The sequence below is a fragment of the Xyrauchen texanus genome, chromosome 3, assembly GCF_025860055.1.
Source record: "Xyrauchen texanus isolate HMW12.3.18 chromosome 3, RBS_HiC_50CHRs, whole genome shotgun sequence".
NCBI classification, from domain to species: domain Eukaryota; kingdom Metazoa; phylum Chordata; class Actinopteri; order Cypriniformes; family Catostomidae; genus Xyrauchen; species Xyrauchen texanus.
This window is the reverse complement of record NC_068278.1, coordinates 15,141,450-15,164,478: the sequence shown is the minus strand read 5'-3', so window position 1 is coordinate 15,164,478 and position 23,029 is coordinate 15,141,450. Positions and strand designations below refer to the sequence as shown.

The window sequence follows — 23,029 nt, the reverse complement described above, 5'->3', positions numbered from 1 at the left end:
CAACCAAGATAAATGATAACAAGATTGAGTGAGATACTCTTCTCATAACCCTATACCAGGGCCCGCGGGCCAAAGTTAACTTTGATTTGCTGTATATGACAAGAGGGGAATGGGGGTTGGGGGGTATTGACACAGCTTTTCATTGCATTAAGCAGATTGCAGAGTAATGTTTTTTTTTTTTTTTGTATAATGAAATCATAAAGGAGGGAACCAGGGTCACTTTTAAATTAGAATATAATACAGTTTGCAGAGCCTGAAATTCCCGCAAGTTCCAAGTTCATAATGTGGGAAATTCCTGCACGCTTTTATTAACTTTACAGTGCAGTTATTATTAAACCAATAGCTACAGAATAAAAATCGTATTAGTAAACTTTTTTTATTTAAATCAAACTGTAATTCCAGAAACTGTGAGAGTAAATCCGCTCCATCTCTCCCTCTCTCTCTGGCAGCTGTCAGCAGAGCCTTGAGCACTTGTTAAATTTGGTGTGAGCACATGCTTTGTTGTGTAGTTACTGAACTTTAGATGTTTCAGATGTATAAACCTTTCTAAACCTGTTAATTCCACATGCGAATGGCATTATACCTATGCCTTTCATATCTCTCATCTCCATCTCTAGTTCCATCCAGGGTCGGAAATATACGGAGGCTCTGGGGAAATAAATTCCCTGCAATCTGATATAGTTCCAAATACATACATTGCGATATTCATTCCAATTTTCGCTGAACATTATTTGTTTCGTGCCATCTGTTGTGCAGATGTTGCCGATTGCCGGAAGCTTGCACAATAAACGCGCACAGACGGGCACTCTGCTTCTCACGCTCCACATCAGTTTGGTGTCATGCTCACCTGCTAAAATGATCAAATGCTACAATGTAGTTAATAATAATAACAAAATATCTGGATGTGTTTAATTGCCTTGGTGTTAAATAAAACATTAATGATACAATAATCATTTTACAGAACATTAACAACTTCCTCATTCCAAATCTGGAGAAATGCTGTCATCTCCTCTGTCGTGCATTAGTATTGTAAGCTGTTAATTTAATAGCCAAAATATTTGTAAATATGTGAGGAAAAAGTTTTGTTCCGTGAAAGGGGAGAATTTCACGGAACAATTTCTGTGAAATTGTTCCCCCATTTTCAGAATTACAGGCCCTGAGTTTGTTATAATGCAACGCTTACTTTCAACCCATGGCCCTCAATCAAGTTTGATATTTGGCCCTTCGCAGGAAAGGGTTTGGGCACCTCTTCCCTATAAGAAACTAAAGAGTATGTGTCTTTTGGTGCACGTTGCCTGTTTTAGGGTTAAATACAGTAGCAGTCAAAGATTAAATTAGAGGTATCATGAGGGTAGATATAGTATCGAAAGACAGCTTGGTAATGGAGTTTATGAAATGGGCCTTCAATGACTAGAGTTGTGGCTTTTAGTACTTGTTTCCTTTAAGATAATCTGTTTGTGTACCCCTAAACATTGACAAAAGCCCCTTTTAGCAGCTATATCTGCATTTATAATTTACAACCATTCCTTTCTGAGAAAACTGACCAGAAACATTGATGACTCATCTTGCACTACACAGATTTTTATCCAATCTAATGCTGTTTAGAATGAGAATGTCCCTCCCCTGCAACGGAACAGCAAGAAGCAAATGGTTATGGCTGTGTTGAAACTGAAGCGCAATTCCTTTTTTTTTTTTTTTTAAAGGGACAAATCTCTTGAAATGTCCCACCCAAACTTCCTGTTTCAAAAGAAAACGTGGCAACAGAGGGCAGTAAAATGTACTCAAAGTAATTTCATGGAGTCTTGAAGACAAAACATCAATCACTAGAATTCAGTGTTATCTCTAATTTTATTCAGCAAAGCATGTGCCTACAATATATTACAAACAGAACATAAACAGAGGGATTGTCCTCATACAAACAGGTCAGCAGAACATTTACAATCATGCATCATGACAAGTCAAAGGGCTCGCAACACCTCTCACTAACGCATTGGAACCAGAGAGCGGGTGCGCTGCAAGTTCACACAAGGAGAGGACCTTCTACCACTTACAAGTACACTTCACTCTAATGCTACAAGCCCAAACAAGAGATGAGGGGTAAGATCAATATGATCTGAGCATCAGGCAGGAATTCGTTGTCATTTTCCATTGTCCTCCAGCAGCACTGAAAGGCCAACTTAATGATCATCATAATTATTAATTAGCTGCAGTTATGAAGCAGGAACGTTCCAGAAATGTTCATTCAGCGATCAGATGGGAATGAATCAGATCTCCTAAAAATGAAACTAGACTTCAGCAAATGTCTTCCGGGTTGAACGTAGAACTGAGCTTAAAACAGAAAACAAATAGTTTCCAGAAATACAAATGCATCAGTTGTACATACAAACTCAGATCGAAGATATTGCTTTTTTTATAAGGTTTCAAAGAATTTTTCCAATCATCCCATGGTAGTTTTCCAAATGTCATCAGTTATCTCACTTCAAAATCTAATCAAACAGCTGTAGTAAACAAAGCATTGGCATGTAAAACAAATAGGTGTCCTTACAGCGAAAAGAGTAGTTCAACTGAATCCCAGTCTTTTACAGCGGTTACTAGATTTTTGAATCATGGTTAGACATGAAATGGGGAGAAAGTAAATATGTGAACAGTCAAGTGTATTTATTTCAACTCAAACTTATACAGCAGGGTCAACTAGAGGAGGAATATGGCATTTAAACACATAAATGGTGCTATATACATGGGTGACAGACGACTAGTGCAAAGGCACATTAGTGGTTGGATGATTGTTGCTTATGGGCTGTAATAAAAGAAGATCGTAAATAAGGGGGTGGTAATGAAGGACAAAAGACAGGAGCAGTTCAAGATGGCCGAAATAAAGACATGCTTTGATTGATGGCATCTTTGAAAAGAACATGGGCTTTTCAATGATGAACATTGAAACTAAGTAAAAGCCTGTATCATGTATGGTACAACATGAATCATTGTGGGTAATATTAACAAAGACTCTCTATGTATGCGTTAGGTTTTTTGACTGTGGAAAGGAGATACAATTATGCAAACCAAATAGGAGAATGAACTAAAACACAGTACACAAAATAGAGAGGAAGGCCAACAGACCGAAAGGTATCAGCAACACTCCTGTTATATTCACAATCCGAATTATTTCTTTTCACACACCATGCATGTCTATTTGATATGATAACACATGCACCATGTTAAATTGGGTGGAAATTATAACCTATTGACAATAAGAATAACAAAACCGTAGGTCTGGAGAAGGCAAGATGACAGGTCAGATATAGCACTAAGATTAAAACGAAGAAACATTTATGCCTAATTTGATATTTATGCAAACAAAAACAAATAAATGGCATAAGAATAAAAAGGCGAGAAACACAAAGGATGGTTGTTAAATGGATAAAGATAAGGTAGAAATTGTTGGTACAAAACTGGAAAATAAAGCCAAGAAATAGGATTAAAAAAATAAAATATCTACAATGATTTAAATGTTTTCTATTTACACAAATATTAAATGTACAAGACATTACGCAATATTATTGATGCTGCATCACTGCTGTTAATTTGCTTTGCAAAAGGCAATGGATCATTGCGTCATTTCATTTTTCTTGCGCAGTATATCAGCACAAATCCATTGACCTTTACTCACTAACAAAGAGACATTCCAAGAACGGTTGAAGTAGATAGGATGTGTGGATCGACCCCATCCAAGTAACATGTTATTCAATAGTTTGCATTTGAGGAATTTAAAGTAATAGCTCACCCAATAATGAAAATTCTGTGATTATGTACTCACCCTCATCTGGTTCCAAACCTGTATTTCTTTCTTATGTAGAAGACAAAAGGAGGAATTTTGAAGGACGTCCTGTTCACTGAACTCCGCACAATGGAAGTTGATCTTGACTTCCTTTATAGCTTTATAAAAAAGGACCCACAGGTGTCATATTTCAAGTCTTCTGAAGGCATACCGTAGGCTTTGGTGAGAAACAATCCAAAATGCATTTGAATTACTGTAAAAATCGTGACTCTCCTTGCCACATTCATGAGTGCATGTTAGAAGCTCATGCACAATGGCACACCCTTAAATTTTGCACAAGCAAAAAGCAGCACAATTTGTCATGTTAACAACACAAGGTCTTGCGAGAACAAACGAATAAGCATCTCTTCTTTTATGACACTTTTGGGTACTTTTTTAAAAGCTTTAAAGTGAGTCACTGTATGGAAATCAGTGGACGGGACATCCTTTAAAATTCATCTTGTGCTATGCAGAAGAAAGAAAGAAGATTATAGCTTTGGAACGACATGAGGTTGAGTAATTGATAGATATTTTTTTAATTAGCCATTAAACTAAGGACTGCATCAACTTCCGTTTAGTCATCTCTTTCAGACAAGCATGTTCACAGTAAAACAGCAAAACCAGCATGAGGGTCAAATTAAGTGTCAAGGGTACAAAGATCGGTGTTATACAGATGTGTCATCTCTAAATAAACTTTACGACCAGCAACCTTATCAGACTCCTTGAAAGAGCTCCACACATTTAGATGTTCTTAAAGAGGAATCAAAAGCAATGCCACTGCAGAATCTGCCATGGACACATTGACGTGTCAATGACAAAGACACAAGAGGAATGACAAGGCAAACACAAGATGTTCAAGCACCTCAAAAGCAAAATCAAATGTCACAGAAGTAAGGTCAAAAGGATTGTAAATTATGACAATAGATAAAATGTTGTGGAGGTGATATTCCTCAACCAAAAATCTTTAGTCAAACACTGTGCTCTATTATACTGGATATACTGAACATTTACAGGATGGCACAGGGGGAAGCTCAGGCAAAATGCTTCTGTACTGAATTCAGGAGTCCTATAATTATTTACACAGTAGATACAGGCACTTAAAAGTCTTTGGTTGGAGTGACCCAACATTGCAGAGAAATGCATTCACAGAGCTTGTATTTTGCACCTTCTCCTGGGTTCAGTAGGCAACATGTAGTTTCTCACAACTTCCCTTTCTGATATGTTTCAGTTCAGATGTTCACTTTAGACCCCTCTTTTACCCTGCTGACAAGGACACCTGTGAGGACAACAACAACAACAAAAAAGATATATATATATATATTATTAGAATACTGCCAGGGCACATACTTGTTGGGTACTGCATGACATAATTGTGCCTTATGTAAATGGAACTACAAAACCAGTACAACAGGCTCTGTTATACTTCAATATATTGTTATAACTGATCAAACCAGTGTTTCTACAGGGTTTTGTTTTAGCAGTGGGGACAACACAACTTTAATGTAAAATTCTGATTATTATCGTTTTTGTAATGTTTAATTAAAAAAACAAAACCAAATGTAATACCATTTATTACAACAAAACTCAAACTATGGATATGTTTCTGTCACTTTAGAAAAGGAGACTTTGAAAGGGGGAAAGAGTTCACAGCTCATTTTGAGTCGAACATAATAAAATGTGGTTAGGTGAGAAAGTGAGCAATACAAGCTGCTTCAATGAGGAATTGAATTGTCTGACCGATTCAATCCGTGATTCAGACCGTTGACTTCTGGGTTTGATTTAACTGATTCATAAAACAATTAAACAAATGAACAATCGAGCAAATCGTTCAGGAATAGGACAGCACATTGCGCAGTATGTTTTGTTTTCGCATGCAGTCAGCGAGGACAAAACAGAAAGTTGAAAATATATATTATGCAGGGATGCAAGCTCATGAGGGACGAAAAAGGTGAGACATTCACTGGCATTGAACATGTATTCCAGCTAGTTTAATGATTCAAGTATTGCAAATTAACTGCACAAACGTTTCACAAATTTGTTCAGTTGCATTTACTGATTAGTTCAGTGACCACTTCTGGAGATGGCAATTCGTGGCTAAATGAGCATCTTATGTGCTACGAGTGAGTAATTGAATCATTTTGAGTCGTTCATGACATAAATCTACCAAGAGACATTATAGTGTTTAAGCATTATTAGAACAAAGCTGGTTAATCATTTTCCTTCAGTTTGTGAACTACTAAGCATGACTTTCCATCCAAAAAGACAACAATAATATTCTAATAATAATAATAATGAGTTTCAATAACATCCTTACCTTCTACTTTATTAAAATGTGTATTTCTACAAATATAGTGACTTTATAATACTTTCTATAATGCATTATAAGAACAAAGCAAATCTATGATTTTTCTACAGTATTTAAACTTGTTTAGCATGAATTTGATCAGAATAGCCTAATAATAATTATTCAATAATGTCCTTTTGTCAAGTGCCTTTCACATGACTTACGTCGCCCCTCAACGCTCACTCAACATCAGCGTCAAGAGCCGCATTCCAGAAAGCATCAAGAAGGGCCGATTTTACAAGAAAGCGGGAGATGTGCACAATAAACATAAAAAACACATTTAGATGAGAGAAAAACTGGCATTTGCTTTGATTGCAGAAAGTAATAAGGAGGACAGGTTTACGTTAAATTCTTTTGTTTTCATCCCCTTTTCTCCCCAATTTGGAATGCCCAATTCCCATTACTTAGTAGGTCCTTGTGGTGGCGCGGTTACTCGCCTCAATCCGGGTGTTGGAGGACAAGTCTCAGTTGCCTCCGCTTCTGAGACAGTCAATCCACGCCTCTTATCACGTGGCCCGCTGTGCATGACACCGTAGAGACTCACAGCATGATGGCTCACGCTATCCTTCGCAATCCACGCACAACTTGCCACATGCCCCATTGAGAGCGAGAACCACTAATTGTGACCACGAGGAGGTTACCACAAGTGACTCTACCCTCCCAAGCAGCCGGGCCAATTTGTTTGCTTAGGAGACCTGAATGGAGTCACACAGCACACCCTGGATTCGAACTTGCGATTCCAGAGGTGGTAGTCAGCGTCAATACTCGCTGAGCTACTAATGTTTATGTTAAATTCTTAATGTTTTCTTGGTGAATGTATTTACTGTAGTTCAATAATTGGGGTCTCTGGATAATCAGAAAAGATAATGTAATATTTAATTTAAAAAAAATATATATTTATTTTGTATTTCTTGTTGCTTTGAATTCTCAAAGACATAATTTGTAAAGCAAAAACGTGTGTGAAAAACACTTTGGTGTAAAGTGACATCACGTCATAGACTGAATGTATTCTGCAGCGCTGATGCGAGTCATGTGAAAGCCCCTTAATGTGTATAAACATTAGACTATTTACACATTAATAGCTCTTCAGCCCCTTTCTCTCCTTGATGAACAAGGTAGACTCACATGAGTGAATGAACGTGAATGAACAACATGCCCTTTCAGTTTGTTTTTAAAAATGATACGTTTCACGAGTGCCGCTTGTGCCCTCCACACACCAGTCAGATGCAGAATCATTCTGCATGTGCTGCTGTAGCCAAGCATGCGACTGGCTGTAGCTGTAAACAATGAAGCGATATGCCTTCATAGGACTGCGGTTGCCAAGCATGTGATTGGCTGTAGCTGTAATCAATCCCGTGGGGAGACCCCCCACCTCCAACTCCAAAACATAAACTCTTTGGATCTGCACGAATCACAGAATTTACCAATTTTGGTTTAGTAAACAGCAAAAGGTGAGGAAATAGCATCCCTGATTATAGGGCTGTCGATTAATTATATTAAAAATAACAACATAAAAAAAATGTAAAGTTTCCTACCATCGGAGCAATTCCAGCTTAAAGTAATGTACTACCCCTTCATGTTTTTTTTTTTTCATGAGTCTCAGTCAGCAGTAGGCAGTAAGCACAACAGGTAATATGCAGTTGCACAGGCAAGACATCAAAGCACACTGACAGCAGACAGCACAAGATGAGGATGCGTTTAGTGTTCAAACATAGTTGGATGGAGTGCAACTCCCAATGTAGAGGTCTCCAGACACGTTTTTTTTAAAGTTTTAAATAAAGTTTAACTTGACGCAGTGTCCTAAAAATGCTGTTTATGTAACGCAACCAAAGTGAGATGCTTCAAAAGCATCAATCTGATGTATGTGCACATAGAAAAACTCCTGTGTCCTTAGAAAAGCTCTTACAATAAGTTTACCTCAGACAGATGGATTAATTAAATTACAAATGGATAGCTGTGTGCTGTAGGCCAATGTAAGGCTTATGTTCAGTGATATTGAGATAAACAATATTTTGTGCTTTTTTGTATTTCCTAATCAATGTTTTACTTGTCTGCCACAATAATGTAACATATTTTAATTATCTGAATTATTATATAAAAACAAAATTATATAATTATTTTATCATAATATATTTAATCACATTCATCTGGAGGCCTTTCATGAGAAATATTGATGTATGCGATTATCAGAGATCTCCCTGATTGTAAATACACAAAGTTGTACCTTTTCTGGACAGAAATCTGGGTTGTTCTGTCGAACCTTTCCAGGCCTTCCCTTGATGACTGCATAGCAGAACATTGTGATGACCATTACAAACAGGAAATAGCTGGTGTGCATAAGGTGCAGATTAATGAGAGAGCGATCGTCCTATCAGGAAAGAGAAGACACACTTGAGCATATGATAATTAATAGAAAACCTGTTCAGTAAAGTGGCACATTCTAGAAGCTTTAAACTGAACTTAAATCAGTATTAAAATGTCTGCCTTTACATAGCAAAATTATAATTGTATCCCATATATTCAATACCAAAAATTCCCAGAGATGCACGAAATCTGTGAATATATTGATATACTGAATTACATTTTTTTTAATTATCGGCATCAATCTTATCAGGGTGATAGGAGTATCCTCTTTTTCTAGGGGTCAAAAGTAGGGTACAAAACAGATTTACTACTACACACAAGTAGTTGTGATGTCTTATTTGTGCCATGTAAAATTCTACAATCTAGATAAATGCTGTTTAGCTTGAAAAATGATAAAGCCAAGTATAGATTTATAATATCAGGCATCATACAAGTTATCAGCCATAAAATAAAGTAACAGCTGTATTAGCCAAAATTTCTATATTGGTGCATCCCTAATAATGCAGTAGCAGACAATGCAGTTTACAAAAGGACACAGGGTAAATAAACAGCAGAAGAAACTCCACAGAAAACAACTGTTTATGAAATATAAAATTACTAAGATATAATACTTCCATAATGCCAATTCTAAAATACTCACATCTGGAATGATGACAGTGAGCTTGGGATTAAGTGTGTGATACACTTTCCCAATGGCCCCTTTGTAACACCAGAATGGGTTATATTCCTGTGTGTACTTGGTGTCCGAGTCTCGTGCTGTGGTGAAAATCTTGTACCAGGATGTGGCATTGCTGTAGGTCTCCGGGACACAGTGGGGTGGTTGCCTACAGAGCGATTTTAAAAACAAGGCCTGAATTTGTTATTTTAAATTAATGCACCAAAAAAAAAAAAAAAAAAGAAAAAAAAAAAAAAGCCTCGTTTACATTTTGTGTTCCACGGAAAGAAAATCATACAGGTTTGGAACAACATGGGGTAAGTAAATTATGACAGAATTAGCATTTTTGGGTGAACTATTTCTTGAAGTTATTTCAGACACTTACACTGAGACAGGGAAGACATTACTGACTGCTGTAATGGTCATACAGGTGCTAAATACCATCTGCTCACAATGGCCATGTAGAATGCAGTCATCGGCGCTCCAGGCTACTGGCAGGGTGAATGTGATGTTCATGTCTTCATGGGCCTCTCTGCCTTTAATGACACAAACACACCAACATACAGTCAAAACAAAGGGAGCTTTTATGTGCCTGCAAGTGATATCTAGAAGGTATTCAGCTTCAGCCTGTCTCCCACTATTATCCCCTGTCCACAATGGACCATTGTTTTAACTGGACCGCATTCAGCCACAACACAAGAACCCTCCACTCTGATCCTTTGGAATGAAATGAATGGCTAAAGATGCTCCATTCTGTCAGGCCAAACTTGCTACAGCAGCTTTTAAATGTATGATCCTAAAATGAATGTGGTGTATATCTCACTAATCCTGTCAAAAGCATGTCCAGGTCACATTTCACACCATAATAAATACAAATTAAATTGTTTATGAAAGATTACGTAAAGAAATTGAAGCATTTATAAAACACTATGACCCAATACTTCCATACGGTCTTAAAATGTTCAATTGGATTACATATGCACATTAATAGAATTAATCCAAGATTTGCTGAGAAAGACCCCCCCCAAATAATGCTAATCCAATATATAATAATTCAAATTAAATAAATATATATTTAATTGAATAATTCAGATAATTCAAAAACATTACATTACTCTGGCAGGACAAGTAATGCACTTAGACAATACAAAAAGTGACTTTAGAGGTCAATATATAATTTGGTTGATTTCCATATCTAGATTAAAATTCACAGCAATCCATTTCGCAAGTGTGTATGGCACAGGACTGACTCCCAAATTGAGATGATTGACAAGTGATAACCACAGCAAAGCTGCAGTGTCTTGTGCAAGTAAAACATGAATGCCACCAGTTTAACAAATTTTGTGTTCACTGTTACATTCCGCGGATACCGTATATTATCATCCAACAAATTTTCGTTAGTTGCCGTCAACAGAATCACTGTTTTTGGTTTAGGAGCGTCCAAATGGCTGTTTTTAATGTAATTTACTGTTACCCCGAGAAAGCTGGTTTTCACTACCTGAATTTTTCAGGAGTTCTTGTTTTTAGAATGCAATTGTTACTCCCATATTTTATTGAACCGTGTGCGTACGGAACAGGATTAAGCACTAAAACTGAAAACTGAATTTAGCTGCAGTGTGTAGGTAGCATTAGTCACATTAAGTGATCTTTAAATCAACAGTAATCAAAAGTATGTTCTTTTAAATCACTAGAGAATTACATACTACTGGTCCTAAAGTGCACAAATTGTGGAAATAGCAAAAAAAAAAAAAAAAACATAGACAGAATCTGGTGCGTGTTCAATATCAGATTGACTCAGGCTTAGACACATTCTAAGTTCAATTTCCAACAAAACATAGAAACATACCAGCAAGGCCAACTTGCTGACCAATCACACTGGCGTAAAGGTGGGTAATATTGCGTGAATAGCCCCCAAATGGCCTCAATGGATCCAGAGTTAGTGTGATGGCCACAGAGATGTTGATTGGTCCTGGGTCCTCCAGGATGGGTGGCGACTGGGTGCTGGATCGTGCCTGGCTGCTGGTTACTGTCAGAGATGGGTAGAGTAGCCAAAAACTGTACTCAAGTAAAAGTACACTTACTTGGGAAAAAATACTCAAGTAAAAATAATTATGTAAATAATTACTTAAAAGTAAAAAGTATCCAATTAAAAGAATACTCAAGTAGTGAGTAACTAGTTACTTTCATATGTAACAAAATGGACGTTTAATATACAACATTCCATTACATATTTAAAGGGGTCATGACATGAGAAACCAAATTTGCCTTGATCTTTTAGTATATAAGAGGTCTTTGTATCATTAAAACGTCCTGCAAGTTTAATATTTTAAGACGTCCTCCCCATTCTAAACGAATCATTTATTTAATCAAGCTCAAAATACAGCTCGTTCTGGATTCATGGTTAGAAGTGACGTGTCGGTTAGAAGTGACGTAACAGCGTTTGCATATGACCGCCTCCAGCACAAGATAACTACGCTTTAAGCGCAAGACAGCTACGCTCATTTCAGTATCGCCGTGCGCCTCACAAGTGTTCAGTCGATGGACAGCGAGCTCTGACAGAGACTACTTGTGCACAGGAAAATTACGATGCCACACAGATGTGCTGTTCCTGGCTGTGGTCAAACAAAACCTCTGAATAAGCTGCCGAAAGATCCAGACGTCAGGGAAAAATGGATGCAGTTTATTTTTTGCGGACGTTCCAGTCACGGCAGTGTTAACTTAAGCGTTTGTTCTGTACATTTTAAGGATGACTGTTTTGAGAACAAATCTCAATATGATGCTGGCTTTGCCAGAAAACTGTTGCTCAAAGATAAGTCCGTGCCGACTATTCTGGGAACAACGACGACGCAAACTGTAAGTAATCTATTTTAAACTTTAAACTACTTTTTAAAGCGCAATTACATTCATTATGAATAATCACAGTGTTTTTACTTAGTTTACTTGCATATTGTTCTGGCTGGGGGCGTCAATAATTGATACATAGGCACTGACGTTAGCCAATCATAAGAGTGGGCGTTAACACTGAAAGTCTTAAATGGAAAACGCCCCCAAAACAGACTGTTTGAATCACAGGATGAGAAACAGGGTGGGAAAAGGTCATAAATCACTAGATTTTAAAAGTTTTTCTTAAAAAAAAATATATTAATACTATAATTGCACCTAAGGGAACATAATAATACAATAAAAAAAACCATGTCATGACCCCTTTAACATTTAAATGTATTGCAGAATAATAATAATAATAATAACAACAACAATTTAATAATAATACTGTATAATTATTATTATTGGAAATTCTTTCATCATTCACCCTCATGTTGTGCCACACCTGTATGACTTTCTTTCTTCAATGCAACAATTAAGGAGATGTCAGACATGATGTTACACTTATAGTCACCATTTACGTTCACTGCATGTTTTTCCCTCCATATTTTAAAAGTGAATGGTCACTAAGACTGTCAGTAACATTCTGTCTAACAATGTTTTGGTTTCCACAAAATACAGAAATTGGATTGGAACAACATGATGGTGGAGAAATGATGAAAGAACATTCATTTATGGCTGAACTATCACTTTAAGGACGCTTGTCAGATTTGGCTGAATCTGTCAATTAGAGAAAAAAAGTTTGGAAACAAGTTTCTAGTAATTATTACTGTGAAAAACGTGAACAATTTTCCGCAGTACAGGATCATATATAATGCTGAATAAAAAGAAGATCATGCTTTTATTAATGCTACTTCTGCTTTTTCACAGCGTTTTAAAGTCCTAAATGGATTCTAGGTCAGTGTAGTTACAGTATTTTCAGTGTAGAAAGAATATAGATCATTAGTTCTGTACAGCAAGGGTAAACTGTCCTTATCTCTGAATTTAGAAGCGTGTTAGGCTTATTTAAAGTTTGAAAGTAACGGAAGTTGCGACTGACTTCACTTCAGTACTGTGACGTATTTCAGAGTGAAACGGAATATTGAATGAGAAAAAAAGAGGGCAGAGCTTGATTTTATCCACTGGGAATATATTGGATCTATAAAGTAGGCGTTCCATACAGAAATGGAGGCAGATCTGAACACAAGTTTACAATCAGTTGTGGAGAACTACTCAAAACCTGACACACCTGCAGCAAATGCTTTCGATGGTGGAGAAGTTTATTTGCATCAAGCAGAGGAGGATGAGGATCAGGAACACACAGAGGATAATTTTATGTGTGGGAATCAGGCCTTATATATGTGAGCCATTATTTGCTGAGAGTACGATGACCTGGATATAGAGGCTCGGAATCAAGTTCACTCTCGAGAGCATCTCGATGTCTCCCAATGGTAATGCTAATTTTTCAAAACTGATTGTTATTAGCCATTACAGCTGCAACCTTTATTACATTAACTGGTGTTTATTTACTGCATTTTGGCAAGGTTTTAAATAGTGTGCATTGCTTAGAACAGTAGCCTAAAACTAAGTCTAAATATATAGCTGGGAGATAATGCAGCTAGCAACGAAAACAGTTTCTGATGAGCTTGCTAGCTAGTTTCACTTACAGTCAAACTTTGACATCTGTTAAGGACAGATATTTCACAAACCCCATTTCATATTTGGTCCAATTTTTGAAGCATTTGCGGGTGAAATGCTTCGAACACAACGAGACCTCTCTGATATCCCTCCTTCTTCAAAATGCAAAGAATCAAGCAATTGGGTCTGCAACCAGGGTATTTGGGGGATTGGGAAAAGGGATTTGGGAGAGCCACAAACTAAAATGCACCTCATCGACATCTCTGTTTGTTATGCGTCTTTTTTACTCGTTGTCAAAGCTCATGCAGACTAGCCATTGGAGGGGACTGGTTAAAGGATGTTCTGCCCTAGCCATCAAACTGATGTCATCAGAGAAGTAATGTCATTTCAGTGGCGAAGCTAATTTTCAGATTTTGATTGAAGATTACGAAGACAAATGTTTTTTTTCTGTGGATTAACCTGCACGGATGAATTGTTCACCACAAGACTAGTAATGTGCACTAACAAAGTAAATAGGGTCAATTTTGATTACATGCAGAATTTAAATTCAGAGCTTGTTCTCTGCTGTTCATGAGAAAAACAGGCATCACCTGTCAATCGCAAAGTTGCTGTGCAGTGAGCACGGGCAGAGATGCACTCTAGTAATCACGCACACACGCGATGGGCAGAGCAAAAGGCATTTACAGTTAAAGCGGATGTTTACATGGATTTATACAGTAGGCACTGATATATTTCAGCATTGATATAAAAATGAATACTTAGAAACTGAGGTCATAAGAGCCCATAGTTACAGAATCACCCTGAAAATGACCACCACCACAACACAGACAAGCTCACGTTATCACAATCACCAAAACTCACCATAACAAGTTCTAATCTTGAAATATCCGCTCGTCTTGGTGTAAAACGAAGGCATTGCGTGACAGTGTTTTTTGGCGCACTTGCGGCAGCAGCCATGAACTCAACACGAGTGACAAAGCACAAATTTCTGCTGTAGTAAAAGTCCTATTCAAAATTCTCTCAATAAATTACACACTTATTAAAACTTTTTAATAATTAATAATTTTTAATTAAAACCAGTCATGTAACGAAAGGAACGTCGTCCATTGTAACGAAGTAAAAGTAAATTTTTTACACATTAACTTGAGTAAGAGTAAAAAGTACCCAGTATTAAACCTACTCTTAAAAGTGAATTTTCTCCACAAATGTACTCAAGTAAATGTAGTACATTACTACCCACCTCTAGTTACTGTGCTCTCCGGCGTAGTGGACTCGTTCAAGCTGTGCTTCAGTGTCTCATTTTCTGAGATGCAAAAGTCAAGCTCATTGAAGCGGAGAAGGAAGGTGTTCCAATCCTAGGAAAAGCAAAACAGTTAGATATCATTTCTGTACAGTACTCTATTGCTATAATAGTGATTTACAGCTACACAGGTACTAGGCATGTCTACAGACTACTGTGGTTCTCCACAATTTTCTTCAATTAATATGGTTAGAACATACAGACTACATTCAGCCTCAAGTGTGCCAATTACTTAGTGTGCTAAAATGTATACTTTTTCAGAAATGTAGATTCAAGTTTTTCCCAGTTAACTTAAATTGTTAAGAGTGTTCTCCATTCAAAATCTAACCGAAAACAATGACACAATTTTAATATTTACATTTAATTAACTGGCAGATGCTTTCATCCAGAGCAACTTACAATGCATATTAATATATGGATCCCTGGGAATTGAATTGGTCTTTTTGTTTCTTGCATTTTTTTGCACACTAAATTATGACTGGGCTTTATGCATAGTTTCATTTAATTTAAACCGACTGATCTCAGTTCAGGAGACTCTAAGCTGTCATTAATGGGCTAAACTTTTGACGAAAGAGTCGTGACAAAACAAAATGGCGCCGATCTTGGCTGAGTTTGTCTTTGGGAGAAAAGGCAACAAAAATACATCTGGTAAGAAACCTCATTAAGTTTTTTATATTATAACCTGTGAGTCAAAAGGGTAGAGTCTCTAGATTCATCCAAAACGCAACTTTAAAAATTTCATGAATTTAGCGTGAAACGGCATGCTGATAAACACATTGACCACGTACGTGGAATATAGGCTAATTATTCTTAAAATATTCTATATTCACTGTGCTTTATCACATTGAGAATCAATGGGTTCATCCAAACCCATGAGAGTTATATCCCCGCCCATTCCTCCCCAGACTGGAAGCTCTCGAGGGTTGCCAGGTTGAGGACATGCAACAGGAACGAGTAAACTGACAATGGCAAGTGATGACCCTTACACTGTAGGTTGATCAGCTAATGTATATGTTTGCAATGTTTTTATTGTTTTTTAACAAATTATAAACCAGCTCATATGGATATATTTATAACCATCATTGTTTGCTAAATGTACTGCTAGCTTCCATGGCTGCAGCATGCGTTGTTTGCCTGCAAACTTGTTCCAAATCTGGCAACCCGGGGTGTCTAAATACTATTGGGAAATGGGCAGTGGGCAGGATCACACCAAAACATAAACAGAAATTCCGGCCTGGAACGGACATTTCAAAGTAGAATATACTGGCTGTAGCTTTGTTCTCGGAGAAGCGAATATTTCAACTTGGCATGTTTTCTAAATCTCTGATAACAAATGATCATTTTATGCTTTAGTACATTACAGATCATACCTTTAAGTCATTTCATAATTAGGGTGCAAGAGGGAATGCCTAAAGCTTTCCTATGCAGCCAAGTGCATTCACTCCTAACATACGGTCAAAAGTTCCGTTTCAGGCTGCAGATGATGTTTGGACTGCTCAACATTTTGGCAGACATGGGCCAATGATAATCAGTACATAGATTCAGAATTCTTTCATGCAAAATGATATTTTAGCATGGTTTGCAGTGATGGATGATGCTGGCATTACTTTATCAGAATTACTTATGCTAAAACACGAATATTCAACACTCCTGGAAATATAATAAACAATTTGCTAAAAACATCTATGCTTGGTATTATTTGAAACTTAGTCCTGCTGTCCACATGTGTTTTTTTTTTGTTGCATGTTTCTTGGGGCTACTAGTAACAAATCAAAAAGGGGAATGTACAATCCACACCACAGTCACGCTCGGGCCTCAGGAGGATAAAATAGAGCTTATATCCATTATTTCCAGAAGTTTCCTTATCAATATTTACGTCCAGCATCCTCATAGCTGTGTGACAAAGTAATTAATCATTAACTTATTAACTTGCTTTATACACATTGGGTAAACAAATTAAATGTCCTACCTCTGTCATTTCAGGTGATTTGATCTCCTTGATCTTAAAAAAGTATCCAATAGTGAGGAAAGCAATTGCCACAGCACTGACGCTGACCATAAAAATGACCAGTGGCGGACGATTACTTATGTAGGTCTTCAGATTCTCCAGTGGATTCAACAACAACACCTGCAGCAAGAGGAAAATGTGGCTCACACTTAGGGAAAATGTGACATCAACACTGGCACTGAATGCATGTGAATCACAAGGCACTGAATGGTGCAGAAATGTCTGTCACTTTCTGTAATGAGAAGTTTCAAGCCAAATATATGTGTACGTATTATTAATTTTGAAAGTATATAATGCATTTAAGCTATGGCGAAATGGTGTCTGTTCGTGAAATAGTGCCATCAAGGCCTAAAGGCTTGCCATGATCATATTTATATTTGGATGAAAGTCAATATTTGAGTCATGACTTGTTACTCTATGTGTTTTACATTTCTATGTTTTATATCAGGATTTGAAGATTGAAGTTACATAAATGGTTATACAGCCATTTAGATACTTTAGCTTCTTTTCCACCACTGGGCCTAATGGTTGTCATTGCCAAATTGTGCCGATATGTGCCAGTTGGTTACGGTTTCTTTTTCCACTGGGTACTGTGCTTATAATGTACGCAACAGATACGTCAGATGGTGATGGTGTGAGAGGCATACGTAGGTGCCAAAGCACAGGCAAGACACGACCACTGTCGCAAAAAGAAAAAGCAAAGAGAAAAGGTGACGGGTTGTAGTGCGTACCACCAGACACAAACACACAGAAAAGTAAAAATTCCCAGAATATCTAAAAAGACATTTAATGAAAAAAATATTATTTGAGTAAAATATTTATGTTTTATATGAGTTTAATGTGCTTGCTAGCTAACGTAATCTATCTGCCTTACAACAAAGTGTGTAGACGAATAATGAACTATACTAGTACCTAAACATACACTACTTTTCATTATCTTTTAATAACTTCACAATATATGTGAACTTGGCCAGCCACCAGAAACAAGTGAGTTAAACTGGCACTGATAAATTGACAATCGTGTATCGCCACATACTAAAGCCATTTCAACAGCACGGTTAGCTAACGTTTCGAGAACCTTGTGTGTTTTTGTTAGTTGGAAGCACAGACCTTTCCAAATAAGAGTCCCATGTCCATTTTAGGCTTGTTTATAATTAAAATCCTGCATTATTCACTAAATCTTATTTATTTTCCTTTTGTTATTATTGGGATTTTAGAAGCACAACAAACATTTTACTCATTTTGGACTCTTGCAGCCTCTATGTCTATGCCCATCACAGTTAGGAAAGACTAAGAATTATTTTTAACATTCACAACAAAAACAATTTTTTTTAAATATAGGCCAAATATATTAACAGCCTTTTTCACACTTTAGTTATCCAAAACTTTTCATGCAGAATCCATGACTCATCATTAAGTTCACACTTAAATGTATTCTTACATTTTACAATATATTATCATATAGGTATATTTTTGCCTTATAAGCCTAAGAAATAAACATTATAGCTCTGTCTACATTTACATTTATGCATTTGGCAGATGCTTTTATCCAAAGCGACTTACAGTGCACTTAATACAGGGACAATCCCCCCCGGAGCAACCTGGAGTTAAGTGCCTTGCTCAAGGACACAATGGTGGTGGCTGTGGGGATCAAACCGGCAACCTTCTGCTTAATAGTTCTGCACTTTAGTCCACTACGCGGACATCACCACGCCTAGGATAGGTTCTACAATAAAATGCAGTCGATCACATTTACTCTAGCTTACATAAAATGTGTTTATTTTTAAAAGCTGTTAATTTGAATTTGTTTTGAGGATGCCACTTTGCTTTTATCTTACATGCTGTCAAGCAAGAGCTCATCATGTGCACGAGTAATTGAGTACTTGTTCTGCACCAGCCACTCTACTATTAAAAACACTATGCGAATATCGCAAATTGATTTTCCTTTGCACATTTGCCTGCCGTGAGCAGTGCTGAATTATACTGTACTGACCCTCTGAATCTCTCACCAAATATCGAAGTTACAATTGAGTCTACTGGGGGAGCTGTAACTGTGTGTCATCGAGGTGTTGGAAGAAAGGAGATGACATGCTGTGATGACAAGTGTGGCAATACTCGTAATATTTTAATTCTCATTGAATTCTACTCAATTTGTATTTAGTTCTTGTTGGAGTCATGCAAACCAACAGACGTGGGAAAGATAAGATCAACTCGGAAGCTTATCAGACCAGTATGTGTGAACATTTCTAAACACAGGAAGAGCACACTTAAAATTAGCAAATGTTCACCACTTGTTTCTCTGAATAATAAATGAAATTGGCTGTCTCATAAAGGCTATCTAGACTTGTGTGTGTTACACTTATGTGGTCAGTATTTGTTTCTATGTAAGCTAAAAACAATGAGTAAGTGCCATTTTTTTTCTTTTACTGTTATTTTTAAATAATTTTATTTTTCATTTGTATTAATGCTTATTGTTCATTTCACTTTTAAGATATCTTATTTTGAAACCATTCTTGGTAACATTAGTGAATAAAGCTAAATATAATTCCCACATGCGTGTCATACTTTTTATTTTTAACTTACATTTTAATTTATAAGTAATCAATTACTTTTTTTTTGTGGGTCAAAGTCCTCAACTACAAATGAATTACTCGAAAATGCCCATCTCTAGGGCGTACACACCTGATGTGAATCTGTTTAGCATGATAACTTCCTCTCCGCACAGAAGCAAGCAACTTTTACACAATTATTAGTGAATAAGGGCCACTGTCACCTGTCAATCTGATTTTGATTCTAAGCTTTGGAGTCTGTTACTTGTCTCACACAATATCAATATTAAAGAGGGTTAAAGATCAAAATATTTCAAATAAAATATTTAGTCCCATAGTAGAATAACCCCTTATGCACAGAGCAAATGACTAAAGTACAGTGTTTTCAATTGTGGGGAAAACTACCATAAACACAGTCAGACTGTTTATATGGTGTCAAAAAGCAACCAAAAACTCCTCAGACATACATACCACACAACTATAATACTATTAATACAAGACAACACTATCACTGAATACAATGAGCTCTTCTGCGCAGCTGAAAGGTTCCATGATGTACATCCTGAAAAAATTGCCATAACTCACAAATGTTTTTATTTTTATTTAATAAAACAACCACATTAGCCTTAAAATTATGACACAGAGTCATTGTGAGGCACTGTTAATCCTAGAACCATTTAGGCAAAACAGTGGCATACCTTAGGAACTCATTTTGGTTTGTGCTTAATATTCATTATCTTGATTTTGAAAAAAGTGAATGTCTGTATTACATGCCAAAAACCCAGATACATTAAAGGGATCATTCACCCAAAAATGAAAATTCTCTCATCATCACCCTCATGACATCCAAGATGTGTGACTTTCATTCTTCAGCTGAACACAAAGATTTTTAGAAGAATATTTCAGCTCTTTAGGTCCGTACAATGCAAATAAATGGTGACCAAAACTTTGCAGTTCCACAAAGCACATAAAGGAATCATAAACGTATTCCAAAAAACCCCAGGTGTTTAATCCATGTCTTCAGAAGCAATCTAATCTGTCTTGGGTGAGAACGGACCAAAATATAACTCCTTTTTCAACGAACATCTTGACATCAATCTTCTTGGGGATCATGATTTTAAGATCAATTGCACTTCCTACAGCGCAATCTAGCGCTCTGCGCATGCGTCAAGCACTACGAAGTGTAATAGTGTGACTACAATTGCAAGATTTATAGAAAAAGCAGTTACATATTGGCCTGTTCTCACCCAAAATCGATTATATCGCTTCTGAAGTCACAGATTAAACACCTGGGGTTTTTTGGAATACGTTTATGCTACCTTTATGTGCTTTTTGGCGCTACAAAGGTGTGGTCACCATCCACTTGCACTGAATGAGCTGAAATATTCATCTAAACATCTGTGTGTTCAGCAGAAGAAAGAAAGCCATATAAATCTGGGATGGCATGAGGGTGAGTAAATGATGAGATCATTTCATTTTTGGGTGAACTATGCCTTTAAGTTCTTGTTTATCTGAACTTCCCAAAGTCTTTACATGTCACTATAGACAGCACATTTCAGATGATGAATTCACATGATACTGCAGCCCTTTATATGCACACAAGTTCAAGACAGCGGCATCCTGCTAAACTATACGGATATGCTTCATACAGCACTAGGGGGCTTTTTGGCAGGTACATTCTGTTATGTTCCCTTGTACTGTATCATATTTGCAAACAGACTGTCTTTTTAGACTACTGCTGCTGCTGATGACGACGACGACGACGATAATAGCCAGAATCTCGCGACTTCACCGGAATGACAGATAGTGCTGTCAAATTATTACAGATGTGACCCAAAACCAAATTAACTTGCCTCCCTAAACAACCCATTGTCATCATATTAACGTTTTGAAACATTTGAACAAAGTCTAAAATGTCAAAACATGCCGTCTAGATAGCCATTCAGAGTTGAGACACAAACGTCAACTAGCTGCACTGTGTTAGCTACGAGCTCAGATCTGAACAGTACGTACCATTATTATTCTTATTAAAACAGCTAAATCTAAGCCAAGCTGGTATGCATTACTCCCCATCCATACAGAGATGAACTGTAAAACGAGTAACTTAAAACAGGCTGGAGATCTCAAACTCACCATTTTGCCTCTATGAGTGCGCTCGCACGACAGCTGCAGGCGGCTAATGCTAACAGACTCAAGCCTTTAACGGGCCTGAGCGACAAACACACAGCTGACAGCTGAACAGGAGTCCACCTCACCCCTTCCCATTATTTGCAAGCGTACTATATACTTTAAAACACGACCTAAATTTCCTTTGCGTTTATAACAGTTTATAGGTTGACAGATACGGGCTGTAGATGTCTTCTGTGCGTCTGGTTTCTGTGTTTAGAAACCACAACCCAGCAGGTCCAATCGCGTTACTTTCACTTATTCACGCACGCCCCGATCACGTGAGGCGATGCTTTGAGCGCAGGAGGTTGTGATTGGTTGGTTCTCCTGTCAATTACGCTGAACACTGACGGGTGCTGAGAGTCTGGCGGGAGGGAACCTCAACAAAAGGCACGATTCAAAACATAAAAAGAGATAAAGATGTGAACACAACATAGATGTGCTGTCTTAGCCATCTGGTGAGAAATTGAAGCTCTAGTAGCTGTTCGGCATGTGCTCTTGGCTCGGTACACTGCTTTCCCCATCTCTGGAGCTGATCTCTATGAGGAGCTGTTGAGTTCCACAGCAATGCACAAATCTGTATTTAATATAAACATAATAATAAGGTATTACGTATTCAGGCTCTGTGCAATAACACGTTGTCTTGTCTTCAGTTTGGATAAGCTCATAGACTCTGGGCTTTACACAGGGGAAGTAGTGCAGGGAGAGGGAAAACACAGGTGACCTTTGAAACAGTCTTTGAAACTCTTCTCAGTCCTGGCTAATAAGGGCAAAGTCCACACTGTTTATTACTTTCTAGGGCTGTGAGGTCAACTTATTGGGTGATTTTCGGAAATGTAGTGTATATAGTCTTAGTGTTGCAGTCAATGAGATTTGCATGGACAAGGCCCACTTTTATTTTCTGTAATGCAGCTTGAAATCATGCTGTTACAAAGACATAATATCTGAAGCATCCTTTGCCATGTATAGATGGAGGCTCTTCAAAAATAATCAAGGTATTCAGAGTATTTGATGTCTTCTCTTTGCTAACATGCCTTCAACATTTAAGATCTAATGGCCTTCAGAAGGAAGGAAATGTTATACTAGAAAGCCCATTGCTATAAGTGGATGGCATTTACTCACCCTCATGCCATCCCAGATGTGTACAACTTTCTTTCTTCTGCTGAACACAAAGATATTTAGAAGAATATTTCAGCTCTGTAGGTCCATACAATGCAAGTAAAAGGTGGCCAAAACTTTGAAGCTCCACAAATCACATAAAGGAACATAAATGTAATCCATACAACTCCAGTGGTTTAATCCATGTCTCCAGAAGCGATGTGATAGGTG

General features: G+C 37.3%; 1 protein-coding gene across 1 annotated transcript; it reads right to left on the bottom strand.

Moving 5' to 3' along the window:
• Nucleotides 1-1,835: 1,835 nt before the first annotated feature.
• On the bottom strand, nt 1,836-21,952 carry tmem248 (transmembrane protein 248). The gene is made up of 8 exons (XM_052108179.1): nt 21,668-21,952; nt 16,947-17,105; nt 14,918-15,032; nt 11,024-11,203; nt 9,563-9,713; nt 9,163-9,346; nt 8,383-8,526; nt 1,836-5,090 (listed from the first exon to the last, which is right to left on the bottom strand). Exons 1-8 carry the CDS (start codon nt 21,668-21,670, stop codon nt 5,070-5,072), a joined length of 957 nt encoding a protein of 318 aa, XP_051964139.1. The 5' UTR covers nt 21,671-21,952; the 3' UTR covers nt 1,836-5,069.
• Between the last annotated feature and the right edge of the window lie 1,077 nt (nt 21,953-23,029).